Source organism: Mastomys coucha, unplaced genomic scaffold, assembly GCF_008632895.1.
Source record: "Mastomys coucha isolate ucsf_1 unplaced genomic scaffold, UCSF_Mcou_1 pScaffold6, whole genome shotgun sequence".
Taxonomy (NCBI): domain Eukaryota; kingdom Metazoa; phylum Chordata; class Mammalia; order Rodentia; family Muridae; genus Mastomys; species Mastomys coucha.
Window position 1 is genome coordinate 96,724,461 of NW_022196912.1, and position 14,256 is coordinate 96,738,716.

Genomic DNA, 14,256 nt, shown 5'->3' on the forward strand with positions numbered 1-14,256 from the left:
ACAGCATCCCATCACAGAATGAACTATATTTTAGTAAATAGATTTTTGGGGCTGGTGAGATGGCTCAGGTAATAAGGGTACCCATTGCCAAGCCTGATGATCTAAGCTTGATTCCTTGGAACCCACCTGGTGGAAGGATTGAATGGAAACTTTTCTGCTCCCCTGCGTAAGCAACCTCTGCCCCTGCCCTGCCGAGCAAATGCCATCCCTCTACATCCCCTTTTAAAGAGTTCCATGGTCAGCTTAGAATCAAGGACCCTCAGAAGCCTCTCACCCTTGGCTTTTTTTCTACAGAATCTTATCTCTTCATACTCTTGTCCTACAAGTAACACTTCTCTGGGTACAGCCTGGCTACTTGGACGTCTGGTTTAATTAACAGGAGAATGGGTTAGAACAGGTTACACATGACCACCACCACATCAAACCAGGAGTAACCAGTATGACAGTTTTATTCAAGTCTCTGAGAGCTCTGGTGTTGGGACCAGGCTGAGATAAGCATTACACTGTAATACAGTGGGAGGCTTGGCCAACTGAACCAAGCCCGCTTGGCATCCCATCAACAACGTACAGTACCTTGAAAGAAATGAAGAGAAAAAGCCAAAGGAAAGAACCTGATAATAAGCTTCCTTCAGGACTTTTCCGTCTTTAAATACTTCTGACAATACACAATAATTTAAATTCCAAAGCAAATAGGGACTCAAGGAGGGACTCAGGACACACAGAGAAGAGGAGACACTGTTGCAGGAAAGGAAGCCTGTAGTTAAATATTGAACAAACAAAACAAACAGCTCTTACCATACCTTCTAGACTCAAGGGCCCTAACAGGAGAAAGCCCAAAGACAATTTTTTTAGAAAACTAGAGCCTATCCAATGCCTCTCCTTGAGACCTTGAACAGAGCCTCAGACCACTGTCTGGGGAGGCCTGGCTGTGGACAAAGGTGAAGAACAGGGGCCAGGGGAAGCGGAGCACAACTCCCTGCTCTGCTAGCTGGGTACCAAGGCTCACGGCGACAAAAGGACAACATCCTGATCTCCCTAGACGACAGGAGCTGAAACAGATCTTCCAACCTCCCAGAACTAGGAATGGAGGAAAGTGGAGGAGCAATATCAGGAAGCTCCAAGTCGGACAGCAGAGACCCAGGTCTTTCTTGGTGCTGGGAGGAAAGGGGCTAGAGGGTAGGCAGTCATCCCAGTGAGATCAGAATCCCCGCAGAACTGAGAAAGGGGAAGGTGAAAGCTACCATCAGCGGTAACAGAGTTTGCTGGGCTCGGGTAGATCACAGGGGTCAGCCAGAGAACACAACTCCTTGGGAAGGGGGTGATTTCAGAACCTACGAGGACCCAAGATGGACTCATTTCACCTCAAGGCTTTGCAACAGTGGTCCAGGAATGTGCTCACAGGCTAGGGCAGAGAGATCAGCAACTTGCTTACCAGCCCTGTGACTCTAGGCATACAGTACGAACACCCCAAGTCTGTCCACACATTCCTGGATGCAGGTAATACTCACCAACTCTGGGGAGCACTGTATAAGGAGTCACAAAATACATGCACAGAAATTTCCAGACAGAGCCTCCTTACGTGGAAGAGTTAGTAGTGTTTCTTGAAATCTGTCATTCAGCTCCACACCTGGGCAAGGATAAACCCTCATCTTATTCTGACAGCAAGGAAATACTGTCAGGATAAGGAAAGCTAACTCCCACGCTATAATCTTAGCATCTGGGATGGGAGGCTGCAGGGTCAGAAGTACAAGGTCATCCTCAGCTATATATAGCAAGTTTGAAGCCTGTCTGGGTTACATAAAACCCTGTCCAAAGTAATGATGATAGGAAAAATAATAAATAAAAGCCATAGCAGACATGGCCTTGGAACTGGAGGTAGACTAAATGGCATGAGTGATGTGACCGGGAAGGCGGGAAACAATGGCAGTGAGCCCGACCCTAGTGGACAGTGTGAAGGTTTGCTGTGCAGGGGTGGGGCGGGGTGGGACGGGGTGGGGGACAACAGTTGCAAAGCCTCACATGCAGGGGAGCAGAAGAGTCCTGAGACCCAGGACTGATGAATGAGCTCTACTTCTAGAATTCCCAGAGAAGTTTAAGGTGAGAATCTCCAGGCTTCTCTCTATATGACCACTTGCTCCTGGAATGCTTCTGAGAGCCTGAAAGACAGCCGGGGAACACGAAGGAAGGACATGTCACCCCAGATACAAGGCTGAGGATGGGGACAGGGTGTTTCCCTGTTGTATTTGAATGCAAGGGCTCCCTGGGGAGGAGTGACAAACAGCACTTAGAACGTGTGGTATGAGGTGGTAATGAAGACAAAACACAAAGCCTATGTCAAATACCACAGCTCCATCTGGAGCCCCAGCAGGCAGGCAGGCAGGTAGGCAGGGCCTATCCCATACCAGGTTGGGGAGAGCGAGGCACTTGCATTGGATACAAATTTCAAAGGGAGGTGAAAATAAAAAATTAGTAATCAAAGGCTAAACCATACTTCAGTGTAACTTTCTAAAATGCCAAAATTAATTTAAAAAAAACCATCCATGACATGGTCAGTGCTCAGCCCTAAGGTTGTCTGCAGGTATGGCGGTGTGAAAGATCGCAGGAGCGAGGGCAGCACAGAACTTTTGAAACTTCGTCTTGAGTGAGTGCAAAGCATGCTGTATCACTTCCAAGGGGTCTTCACACATCAGGTTTTCCCTTACAGCCATTCTGACCTGAGGGCTTCCACCCTTCCGGCCCCCGTAAGAAAGGCTGGTCTTTGAACACTAGGTTTGTGTTCTCTTTTCCCATCCTAAGACACCATCTTGCTGTCACATCTGACAATCCAAGGGCTGGGCAGAGCAGTTAGAGGGTCAGTCAGAGCAGAGCAAGGCAGCTTCCAAAGGAGCTCCCAGCTCCAGGTTAGTGCTCTCAATCCCCAGGATCTTCTCTCTTCCACCGTGAGACTTGGAGAGGATGCAGGGACGACAAAGGCATCAAAGAAATCAAGGACCAGTCAGCGCTAGGGCAGAGCTCAGGAGAACCCAATACTCTGAACTCAGTCCAGCACTTCTCCAGCAGCTTAGGGAGGCCCAGGTGTCTTCAGGGTTCACAACCAGAAATGGACAGAGAAGGCAGTGAATGGGAATACCTAGAAGCAGCTCAAGGAAAAAAATAAAAGAGACTTACCTGGCTTGCAGACCTAACCAGGAGCCCGGGTCTGGGGTTGACTAGTTAGGTATGTATTAATTACCCTTAATCAAAGAAGATTCCAGCTCCTGGTTCCTGCCTTCCAACTAAGCACCAGAGATGGTAAGCCCCAGGGTATCAATGCCAGGGAAGAGCCCAAGGAGAAGGGCCTTTCTCCTTTCATATGTGGATTTCATTACAATTTTTGAACTAGGAAAATACTGTTTTGCCATCTGGAAATGTGTTTCCAGCAACTGTATCATGACAGGAAGTCATTCTTGGGTCAAGCCAAGGACAATGACAAGTGCTGTGTGATTAAGCCATATGGAGCGGCCAACTTTAGCTTTTGACCTCCTGTCACCAACATTCTCACTTTTCTCCACCAAGGGAAGCGGTGTTGCAAGGTGACGCTATCTGTGCTGGAGCTGGGGCTCTGGCACCACACATTTAAGAGACAGGACCTTGCTAGGTTGCTATGTTGCTGACATCACACCTCGGGCTGAAGCAACTGCCCTGCTTCAGTCTCCTGAGTAGCTGGCCTTCCAGGCATGCATCCCCGAACTTAGCTAAGATGGTAGTTTTTAAAGTTAGAAGGGCTTTAAGCAGAGGAGTAAGCATCACCCCCAGTTCACAGAAGGGCTTTTGAGGGTCAGATATTGGCAAATTTTGACTTGAAAATGGACAGCTTAAGTTGCAAGGTTCTTGCCATCCACAACTTCCTGAGGGCCACTCTTAACCTCTACCTCAGTTCCAGTCTACACAAGTCCTTAGAGGAAGTTCCAACAGTAGGACCTGCCTCTTTCCCAGGCCTTCTAGAGGCAGAGATGTGTGCTTCTGACCTGTCGGATTGTGCAATTCCTCACACACCCACCAAAGGCACATGATCAAATAAACATGATAAGAAGTCGGGGGCCCTGCATCCAAAGTGGAGAGGTGTCCACTCACAACCACCAGCCTCCAGGGCCCACTGCTCTTTATTCTGTTAAAAGCTTGGTAGCAAATGGGAGATGCAGTTACAAGGTGGGGGTGGGTAGCAGAGGAAAGAAGAGGGTGAGCAGAAGACATGAACTTCATGAGTTAAAAACGGCCCTTCTCATGGGCCAAAAGCATGGAGCAAGGGTCAGGTCTAGACACCCGGCAATGTCTTGTGTCCCTGAGCAGCATCCTGAGGGTAAAGGGGTTCCTATGAGGAGAATTATCCTTTTGTTATATGATGTTCCATGGCTAGGGACCCTTTTCCCAAAGATTATTCCAGAACTGGCCTGATTTTGAATTCTTATCAAGTATGACCCTACGGATGATCCTCAAAAACACAGAGACAGCAAACTGCCACCCAGCTCCCGTTTTCTCAGTAAGACACCAATGGTAAAGACACCCAGCTGGGCAGGCTAAGTGGGGGAGAGAATTAGGAAATGATCATGTAGTCACCTGGGCTACCTGATGTGGTGGGAGAGCATACATACGCCTGGCCTGGGAGCCCATTAATCATGTTCAACCAATTCCACTTCAAACCACTCATCTTTCAGAAGCCAAAGGATAAAACTAAGGCAAGACGCCCTGAGGCAAAGATGGTGAGAACCACACTGTCAGCTTCAGTACATTCATCCTGCAGCGGAAGAAGCTGGCCCTTAAGCTGGCAGGGCGCCACAGCGTCTCAATGCCCTTGCAAAGGAAGTATATGATAAAGGCTTTTAGAAGGAAACCTGAGACAGATCAAGACACAGGACCAGAAGTCATGCAAGAAAAGCAGAACAGAGGAGGCAGGCCAACTTATGCGGTCTCAGAGCCTGGCGGCCAGACTCAACCATCCAATCAGCGTCTGTCTGTCTGTCTGTCTTCCTGTTCTTGAGACAAGTGTATTGAATGTGAGGAAAATGCCCCTTTTTTTAAAAGGTCAGAAGGAAAAACATCCCTATTCTGAGTTGTTCAAAGGTAGGCTATCATTATTATGATGCCTACAAGGTCACAGGGATGTCAAAGGATACCAAGTGAAAAGCATCCATGCCAGCTTCCTGGACATAGCTGTTAAGTAGCAATGGGTGCATTTTCTCAGTTCCTAGCAGTAGCCTGGATCTCTAAGGCTAAGCACTGGCAAGTGAAGGCATGAGAAGACTCAAAGAAAAGAACAGTATCCAATCCTGTTAGCAGCTTGAAGGTAGCGGACACGCATTCCAAGCGGACAGCCAAGTCTTTGAGGAAAGGGAAGCGAAGGGAGAAGCAACTGTCACTTAAGTGGGTTTATTCACAGCTACCCGGCCTGGTCTTGACCATGACCACAGGTAAAGGAACCTATGTCACACAAACGGTAACTTCCTAACACTCATCCTATCTCTAGGCTCGCACGGAAGCATGGCGGGCAGTGGGCCAGCATTGCACAGGTTTGGAGGAGCTCAACAAGACCCCTTCCTCCATGCTAACCCATGCTCACTGCAGCAGTCTACACAGCTCCACTTTCACTTCTCTCAGGTACGATCATCTTTTTAGCAAAGCCTTCCTCCGTCCGAATGTTGGGTGGAGATGAACCAGATTCTACCCGTTGCTCAGTGGCCTGTAGCAGTCACTCAGGGTACACTGCATCTGTAACAATGCCTTTCCTGGAGAGATGGCTACAGTCAAAATACATGGATAGGAAAAAGCTCTGCTTAGGGCTGGGGCACAGGATGGAGTCAGCTGGAGCCAACCTTAAAGCTTTAATGCAGCCAAGGTGTGCAGATGACTGTGGCTTGGAACAAGTGAGCATCATCAGTGGGTTGGCCGGGACAATGGGGTTCACGAGCTCTCCTCTCCTATCACAGTATGGAGGCAATGTTAGTCTCTTCCATTCTCATTTCACAGAACCAAGAGGGAAGATCAGATATTATAGCAAAACCCTGGCTGACACCATCAGCACTGATCCCCTGTCTGAAACCGGGGGGGGGGGGGGGGGAGGTACAGGGTAGAGACAAAGGGTAAATGAGCTCATAAAGAACTTGTGGTAACCAACATCACCTCATACGTTTTTCCCAGAGAAACAGCACTGATGAAATTGGTCAGCTGCACAACGAGTCTGCTCTAACCCTCTAGGCATCCAAGCAGACTCTACCACCACTGGGGACTGTAACCTCAACCAAGCTGTTACTGTCACATAGAACACAGGGGGCTCAGAGGGAGTGGACAGTGAAGAAAATGGGTGAGAACACTTTGAAGCTCAATATTCAAATTTAAGAAACAAATACTAAACACACCAGCACTAGCCTCTCTGGTCTCTACCCAGCTCATGGTGCAGGGCCCAGCACAAAGGTTCTCTGTACAGAGAGAGAGATGGTGTCAGCAGCCACTGAGCGCCTCAGGAACTGTTTCACGATACTGCCTCACTGCACCCAAACATTATTACTAAGGGCTCCATTTACTTCAAGGACATCACAAAATGGACAGTCCGATGAAGAAATCCCTATAGTTCCATACCTCATGGTCCAGGACCCAACCTCATATGCTATTGACATAGTTCAGGCGTATCTTTGAATCACACCAGACCGAAAGCTCACTGATTCCAGGAACTGGAGGAAAGAATGGAAGCCCACCAAGACAGACAAATGCAGGCATTGTTCCTGACTCCAGAAATGGGGTCAGTGAGTGTGTCTCCCATTCCTCAGATGGATCTGCTTATATTCAAACCTGGTGTAACTGTGATCTGAACCCAAGCCATGCAACAGGTGCTGATTTCTGCCTTTGTTTCTAAAACCCAAACCCAAACCAAACCAAGGCATGACTCTCTTACCCTCCCCACCCAACCTGAGTGCACTGCTCCTGACTGCCTCCTCTCCTCCCTCTCTGAACTCTCAGTTCTCAAGATTTACACAGGTAGTCAGTACCAGGTCTGTCAAGCCCTCTGGCCTTTGTAAGGCCAGCCTATCCCCATCGGCTGGCACGAAAGGACTTAGGACACAAGACACTCATCAAATACCAAAGGTGACACCAAATCGTGGGAAGAGTGGACAATAAGATCAATCACAGAACATGAGTACAAGGGTGTGAACAGGTAGGACTCAGGGCTGACAAAGGGAATCCAGGACAGCTGTGGCTGGCTGAGGAGGAGAGGCAGTGGACAGATTTGGCTGAATGACTCTGCAGTGTCACCCTAAAGGTAAGGAAGACCGGGGGGTGGGGACATACGCATACACCCCTCTCTACACAGCCAGAGCTGACACAGTCCCTCTAGTGAACATGGAGAAAAGATCCTGCAGAGCAGGAGACCCTCTGAAGTGGCCCTGCTCCCATCCCTTCCATCTTCAAAGTGCATTCTCAGTGCAAGGAGGAGGTCTGGATCCCAGGGGGTCTAACTGAGACCGGGCTGTGCCAGCCAGCTCCCTCTGCCTCCTCCGACTTCTCCCTTGCCCACCCTGACCCTTTTTACATTAAGACCAGAACTCCTGTTGGATCTCATATGGGGAAGGCCCATGTGTGTTCAGTTCAGCTCTGCATAGGGGCACAGTGTTATCCTGGCTCTGCCCCTCTGCGTCCAGGTCCAGAAGCGTCCGCTCAGCAGGGGGCAGTGGTCCGGCCTGTAAAGGGAGCAGGCCTGGAAGTCCAGGCCGCTCTTCTACAGTGCTGCTGCTGCTGGCAAAGCAGGAGTCCAGGTTGCTGGGTGTTTCTGTGCTGGAGCTGTTTGCTGGGGAGGCGCTGCGGGCATGGCTAGGAGACACAAACCACCAAGGGTCCAGCCGCTGCCGGTTGGCAGAAGGACGTGGCCGAGGCAGAAACTCCAGGGTCTTGGGTCTCTCTAAGGTAGAGTCTCGCTGTGTGTTCCAGCGCCTTGGAGTTGGGGGAAAGACCACATTGGGGTCAGGGAGACGGGGGAATTCACCTGGGTCTCGGCTGGGACTGGGAGTTTTCAACATGCCTGGTCAGAGAGACAATGGGAAAGATATCAGATGATGGCACCATTATTTCTACCTAACATATGCACCTTTCTCATACTTCCATATGCTTAGGCAGTGGGGCAAATGTTTACAGAACTCACACTGTGTCAAGTAGTGTGCTGGGAGGTGCTGGGGATACAGTAACGAATAGAAACAAAGTGGCCTTGGGTCAAGTAATAGTAACATATTGGAGACATATATATAATAAACTAATTTAAAGCAGATGTTGGGAAAGGACCCATAAGGTGGTCCCTTATGTTAGTAAATAAGGTTTTACTGAGACACATTTTTCATACACTCTGTAGCTACTTTGTATCTCCAGCATAGTTACAGAGAATAGTTACAGAGAGAGAGAGAGGGAGAGAGAGAGAGAAAGAGAGGGGAATAGGGAGAGATAGAGGGATGAAAGGGGAGAGGGAGGGAGGAAGAGAGAGACAGAGAGAGAGGGAGAGAGGGAAAGAGACAGACAGATACAGAGAGAGAGAAAGAGAGAGAGAGAGAGAGAGAGAGAGAGAGAAGAAAAGGTTATTTAACTCACAAACCCCAAAGTATTTACCATCTTGTCCTTTCCCAAAATAGTTTGCTGACCCTTGATTTAAGGGAATGACTATCGTTCAGTGTTCATCTATGTAATAGCCATATGACAGGAAACGAGCTAGGTAGCAAAAATGTAAACATGATTCATGTTGTCTCTATTCCCAAAAAGGTCACAGACCATGTAACAGACAAACCTACAGGACGAAGGCACACACAAAAGTGTGAAACTGTTGCACACACAGCAGTCTCACCAAAAGGGCACGAACACCTTTGCTTCTCTTGGTGTTCTAAGTTAGAGGGTGTCTCTTAGCCAGACTCGGGCCTTTTAGGGAGCAGGGATTGGTGACAGGGAAGTCCTAAGTTGAAAGTGAACATCCACAAGAGTTTCTGAGGTCAACTGCTAAAGGCAAGCCTATACATGTGGACAGCTACCTACTAGACATGTCTCCAGCTGTGAAGGGGCAGGTGTGACTCAGTAATCAGTGACGGAGAACGTGATGGATGGGTGGCAGCTGACCTTAGGTGTGTGTCTGAACTAATGCTATGATGGCAGGGGCCCAAGTATGTGGCAGAAAACACCCTTCCTAGGTGTGGTGAAGACTCCTTCATCGTAGCTACAGAATCATTAGGGAACAAGAAGCTAGACAGCTGCCCCTGGGTGCTGGAACCACCGCCTGGCCCCAGAGCAGGGCTTTAGCATGTCATTGATCCCCTTGTCTGTCTCTGCTGTCTCTTCCTAAGCAGCCTGACTCCTTTCAACACTCAGAAAATGCCCATGGTACAGGGCAGAGAGAAGCCAGCCAGCTCTGGACACCCTGCCAATCCCATATCATATTTCTTGCATGGTTGAACAAGAGAAGAAGAAGTGGGGTTATTCGAATCCAGAAGTAAAAGGAGAGAAAATGAGCCACCTACAAACATCTTTACTCCTGGGGGCCATAAAAGAAGCAAGGAGAAAAGGTGATGTGGCCAGAACTCACCTGTTCCAGGACTGGGACTCATTCCATTGCTGGAGGGGCTCCTGCTGCCTAGTGCTGCAGAGGCTGCTGTTGGCTTGAGTGCCCCATCAGAAGGAGTCCGCCTGTGACCACTAGACTGCGTGGGGGCTGTGAGGGTGACGTGGGTGGGAGTCAGGGACTGGTTGGGGTCTCTCTTGAAGCGCTCCACTCGAACATTAACCAGGGGGTTGTGGGTGCATTGGGTTAGGCGTGGGGCTTCAACTGGGCTGACTGGCATTTCATACACCACGATCTCATCACTGTCAGAGCGAAGTAGGGAGCGGGTAGAGTTGCATTCAGAGATGGAGGAGAGAGACAGCAGTGTCAAAGAGGCAGAGGGGTCTCCTAGCAACGTCATTGGCTCTTCCTTCTTGAACAGCTTTCGGGAGGGGGGGCTGGTACTTCGACGAGGGCGGCTGGCCCTTTGGAAAAGTCCTTCACGCCTCTTCTTCTCCTCCCGGGCTGGTGGCTCAGGTTCCTCTGGGGGAAGCAATTGGCACTTGCCAGCTTCCAGCAAGTCAAACCCTAGGCCTGTGGCTGCCAGAACAGCTCCACATCCAAGCAGAGCCACCTCACAGCGCCGGTGGTGGGTCCCACTGCGCTTGAGGCTGTTGGTTGGCGTCAGCTGAGGGGTACTGGTAGCTGAGTTGACTGGGGTAGGTTCCTCATGAACTCCATCACTAGAGGGGCCATCCCCATCCTCTCCACGAGGAAATGGGATACAGAGGTAGGACTGGTTGGGTGAATGCTGTAGATGATTCTCTCCGCTTCCCGGGCCTTCACTATCCTCATCCTCTGTGCGAGCAAGAGAAATAGTAGAGACAATGGAGTGAAGAGTCTAGTCCTTCTCCCAGCTTAGTGTCAGAAAAGCAGCACATGAAACTGGGCACTGAGCCAATGGGGACTGTTTTCTGTACATTCAACTGAGACCAACATGGGAAATTCACCTGTGTTCCTGATCCCATTTCTCTACTTGCAAAAAAGAGTACCAGTTAATTTGCTGCCTCCCTCTTAGTGACTCTGCTGAGTATGTATAAAATGTTGTGCCAACCTCATAGCTGTTAGGCAAGTGTACTCACCCAGGGCAATGCCTTTACCTCAATCGGGATGCCTACAAGAACATGCAGAATGAGTTCCTAGAACTAGAACCAGAAACATTTCTACTATTTCTGTACCTTAAAACTAGAAAGGCTTTGGATTTCTAGCATGATTCTTTGCAAAACATCTTAAGGTTGGTCTTCAGAAGAAATCAGAATCCTCTACAGAATCTGTTCTATTGATGGGCCTACTATGACTTGGAAATCTACAAAGGAAAGCATCCAGAGAGCTCAACCACCACTCAGTAGTGGAGTAACATTTGAAAGGCTAGGAAAGGGGAACTATGAGTTCAAGTCCTCATCTTTGCACACTGTCCTGGGGACATTATTGTTGTATTCTTGGGGCTGGAGGCAAAAGACAGGTTCCATGGCTACAATACACAGAAACTGGGGCTTAGGAAAACCCGATAAAATGGAGAAGACAGAGAAGAGGACAAAAATGGAACAAACCCTATGGATAGTAGTACTAGGAACCCTTAAACAATTCTGGAAGTCTAGCCAAGAATTCTCTAAGGAAACCAGAGAAAACAAGACAAATGCTCTACTTACCTATCTCCATAAGGCTGGTAAACCCAGGTAGGGCAGGGCTACTCCTCGGGCCCTTCCCCAGGTTGGGGGCACTGGATGACCACTGCTTGTATCCGTCTACCAGGGACTTGAGGCTGAAGGAAGGAGGGGAGGCTTGTCAGCACTGGCTTTTTCCCTTACGGCCTCCATGGGCGTTCAGAAAGTGTCTGTCTCCTTTATCACACTGAAAGCCTTGGGGGTCAGACAACTCTTCCTGAGCCCGCCTAGTTCACAAACAAGTACACATGCTCTAGGAGATGAAAAGCAGTGGTTCAACCCAGCCCCTGACATGCTATGGAATCATGGAAAGAGTGAGGAACGAGTGAGCGGGTGGACAAGCACACGGAAAGAGTAAGGGCTGAGCTTGTGGAAGGCCTTGTCTGAACCATTAAGGGAAAGGCGATCACCCCATAGGAACCAAACAACACACTCGGAACATCACAAGTATTTCAATGCAAACACCTGCAGTGCAAGGCAAGCATGGGGCAGATGAACCAGCAGAAATGGCCCCGGCCACTCCACTCATAATGTTTCTCAGCTTCTCCTTCCAAGCTTCTATCTCGCATGCTTAAGCTTCCAAAGCCATTCACTCTTCAAAAGGAAAAAAAAAAAATCAAGCAAGAAAGCTGCACCCACCCAGAGCATGTGGGATAGACCTATATGGGGGAACACTATGAGGTACTCAAGCCTCAGTCCGTCTGGGCATGGGGACAAAAGACAGTGGCTTGATTTCAACTCCCTGCCATCAGCTCATTTGACAAATTTAGCAACTCTCCAGAGATAGAATGGCTCCCCCTCCAGTTTCCTTACAAAGGGGGTCTGGAGCTGGAAGCATTGGCCTTTCCCCTAGGGGGCAGTAAAAGGGAGCATTTTAAAATCTGCATAATATGGTAGCATCAAAAACCATTGAAAACCATCAGTCAGAGGGGACTCTTGATTTTGAATGCTAAAGACCCATCCATCTAAAGCCTACTCTCTCGGGGTCTGAAGCCACTAGCGGGAGAGAGAAGGCTCAACCTTTTCCTAGGCCTCAGAACTGTGAGGGCAGAAACACTGATGAACTGAAGCACAAAACAGAGCTGGAGAGAAGAGGCCAATGCACAGCCTGGGACCTCCCACTGCACTCTGATGATGGTTCCTCTAGTACTGGGCCTGGCGAAGCCCAGCTTGGCAAATCAAAGCCAGTGCTAACACACTGTCAAAGGGAGCACCACACATGGCCTTCTCTAGGCACAATGTGCAAGGGGGCAGCCCAGCAACTGGGGTGAGTCAACAGAGCAATTCTCCCAAGGTGCACTGCTCTTAAAAAAATAACCAGCTCGTCACTTGCTGCAATGAGGAATGAGAACAGGAAAATGGAAGGGCAGTTGCTACCAATACAGCTGTGGATGGGTGGAGACCAGACTCACCCCAAGTGGAAGTGTGGAGACTCTGATGGGGTACTTAAGCCATTAGCTTTTTCCCGTCTCTGGGGGGATCTTCAATGAATAAAGAGAATCAGCAATATGTAGTAGAGACCACAGCCAGCTCACCCTCTCCCATACTCAAACTGTTCGGGCTGGACCAGCGTGGTGGCCAGCTGTGCTCTGCCTGTCCAATCAGCAGACCACCCCTCGAAAAGACTGCCACATTGGAGCTGTTTCAGGCCTAGGCTCTTCAATGTAAGGGACAAAGGTCCCCAGACAGCCCCAGGGTAACCACAAAGGACTGTGAGTCAAAAACACCCAAGCTGCTAACAGTGAGCTGCTGTTTCCTACAGACATGCATGGCCTGTTAGATGAATGGGGGAGGTGGGAATTCACTTTACTCAATTCAAGGGTTTTGCCGTTATAAATTTTCTTCAGTCAACAGGCACTAAAATTAGTAACATTGTCATGGAGATATCTCTAACATTTCTGACATCAAAGACAACTGGACTCAAGCTTGTGAGAATACACTTTCATTTCTTCAATGAGAACTGAGAATAATGAAAAACCAAGGCATGTGCTTCTTAATTGTCTCAAAAGTCTGCAAGGACAGATCTATGCAGGAAGAAAGAAAAGTACAAAGTTAACATTCTGTAGTATAGGAAGAAGGTTAATTTACTGTCAAGGCAAAAACAAAACGAACAAACAAAACACCTTTAAGTGAAGCAGGAGCAGCAAAATCCCCAGAATCCTCTTTGAGGAGAGGAAGGACCTGCAGGAAGAGGTCATGAGGGAGGGAGGAAGAAAAACTACTGTGAAGACTTACTGAAATGTAGTAAAAATTTAATTACCAGAAACCACAGCTAGTCTGGTTAACCTTAGAATTTGCACTAATGTCAGAGGTAGCCAGTGCCTCAGGGTGACTGTGTCCCTCAGAGCCAGGCCACGAAGGACAGACTGCAAGGTTCTTATCCGCTCTACTCTCCTGAGCTCGGTAGGTTTGTGACCCTGAAGGGCAAAGGTGCTGTACTCACACGGCAGACAGCTTGTCCTACGAGTGTATATTTTCTATTTAAAACAACTTAGGATTTCAAAGCCTTACTCGACAGTTAGTATACATCCTTTTTTTAAAAAATAAATCTAATTGTTATTTTTTTCCCTTGAGCTCAGACATGAAGAATGGAGAATTTGAACATAAAATGTTAGTACAGGTTTGGAGGCCCCATTCAGTGAGCAATGGGAAGTCACCAAAAATGATGCTGGGATTGCTATCCTCACACTCACAAGAGCAGGAAGTACTCTAGAAGAAATACAAACCGTGATGTTCACACTTCAAGTATTAAGTAGATGACGTGGAAGGCAGAGAGCTATCATCCCAGCATGATAATTGCATGTATTCAGCATGAGCCAGCTAATTGGTGCACTTCACAAAGAGGAACTCAGCCAATCCTTAAGCTACATACTAGTCTTAAGCCCATTTTGTAGTTGAGAAAACATGAGCTCTCCAACTACTTGTGGCGTTGAGTCCCTGTCCAACATCCTCTCTGTGCCATCAGGAGGCCTGGCCTATGAAAAACAGAGATGC

The 14,256-nt window shown here is 48.6% G+C and overlaps 1 protein-coding gene across 3 annotated transcripts in view; it reads right to left on the reverse strand.

Moving 5' to 3' along the window:
* Positions 1–426: 426 nt before the first annotated feature.
* Map3k9 (mitogen-activated protein kinase kinase kinase 9) overlaps positions 427–14,256 on the reverse strand; it is a 70,491-nt gene continuing 56,661 nt past the window's right edge. Inside the window, exons 9-12 of one of the 3 annotated variants that reach the window (XM_031355405.1) lie at positions 11,728–11,856; positions 11,248–11,360; positions 9,584–10,396; positions 427–8,047 (exon numbers count right to left, since the gene is read on the reverse strand). In XM_031355405.1, the coding sequence (XP_031211265.1) occupies positions 7,563–8,047; positions 9,584–10,396; positions 11,248–11,360; positions 11,728–11,856 (1,540 nt within the window). In that variant the 3' untranslated portion in view covers positions 427–7,562. Of the gene's footprint in view, positions 8,048–9,583; positions 10,397–11,247; positions 11,361–11,727; positions 11,857–12,674; positions 12,744–14,256 lie in introns of all 3 variants that reach the window. The other 2 variants (XM_031355406.1, XM_031355407.1) reach the window with 2 other exon arrangements.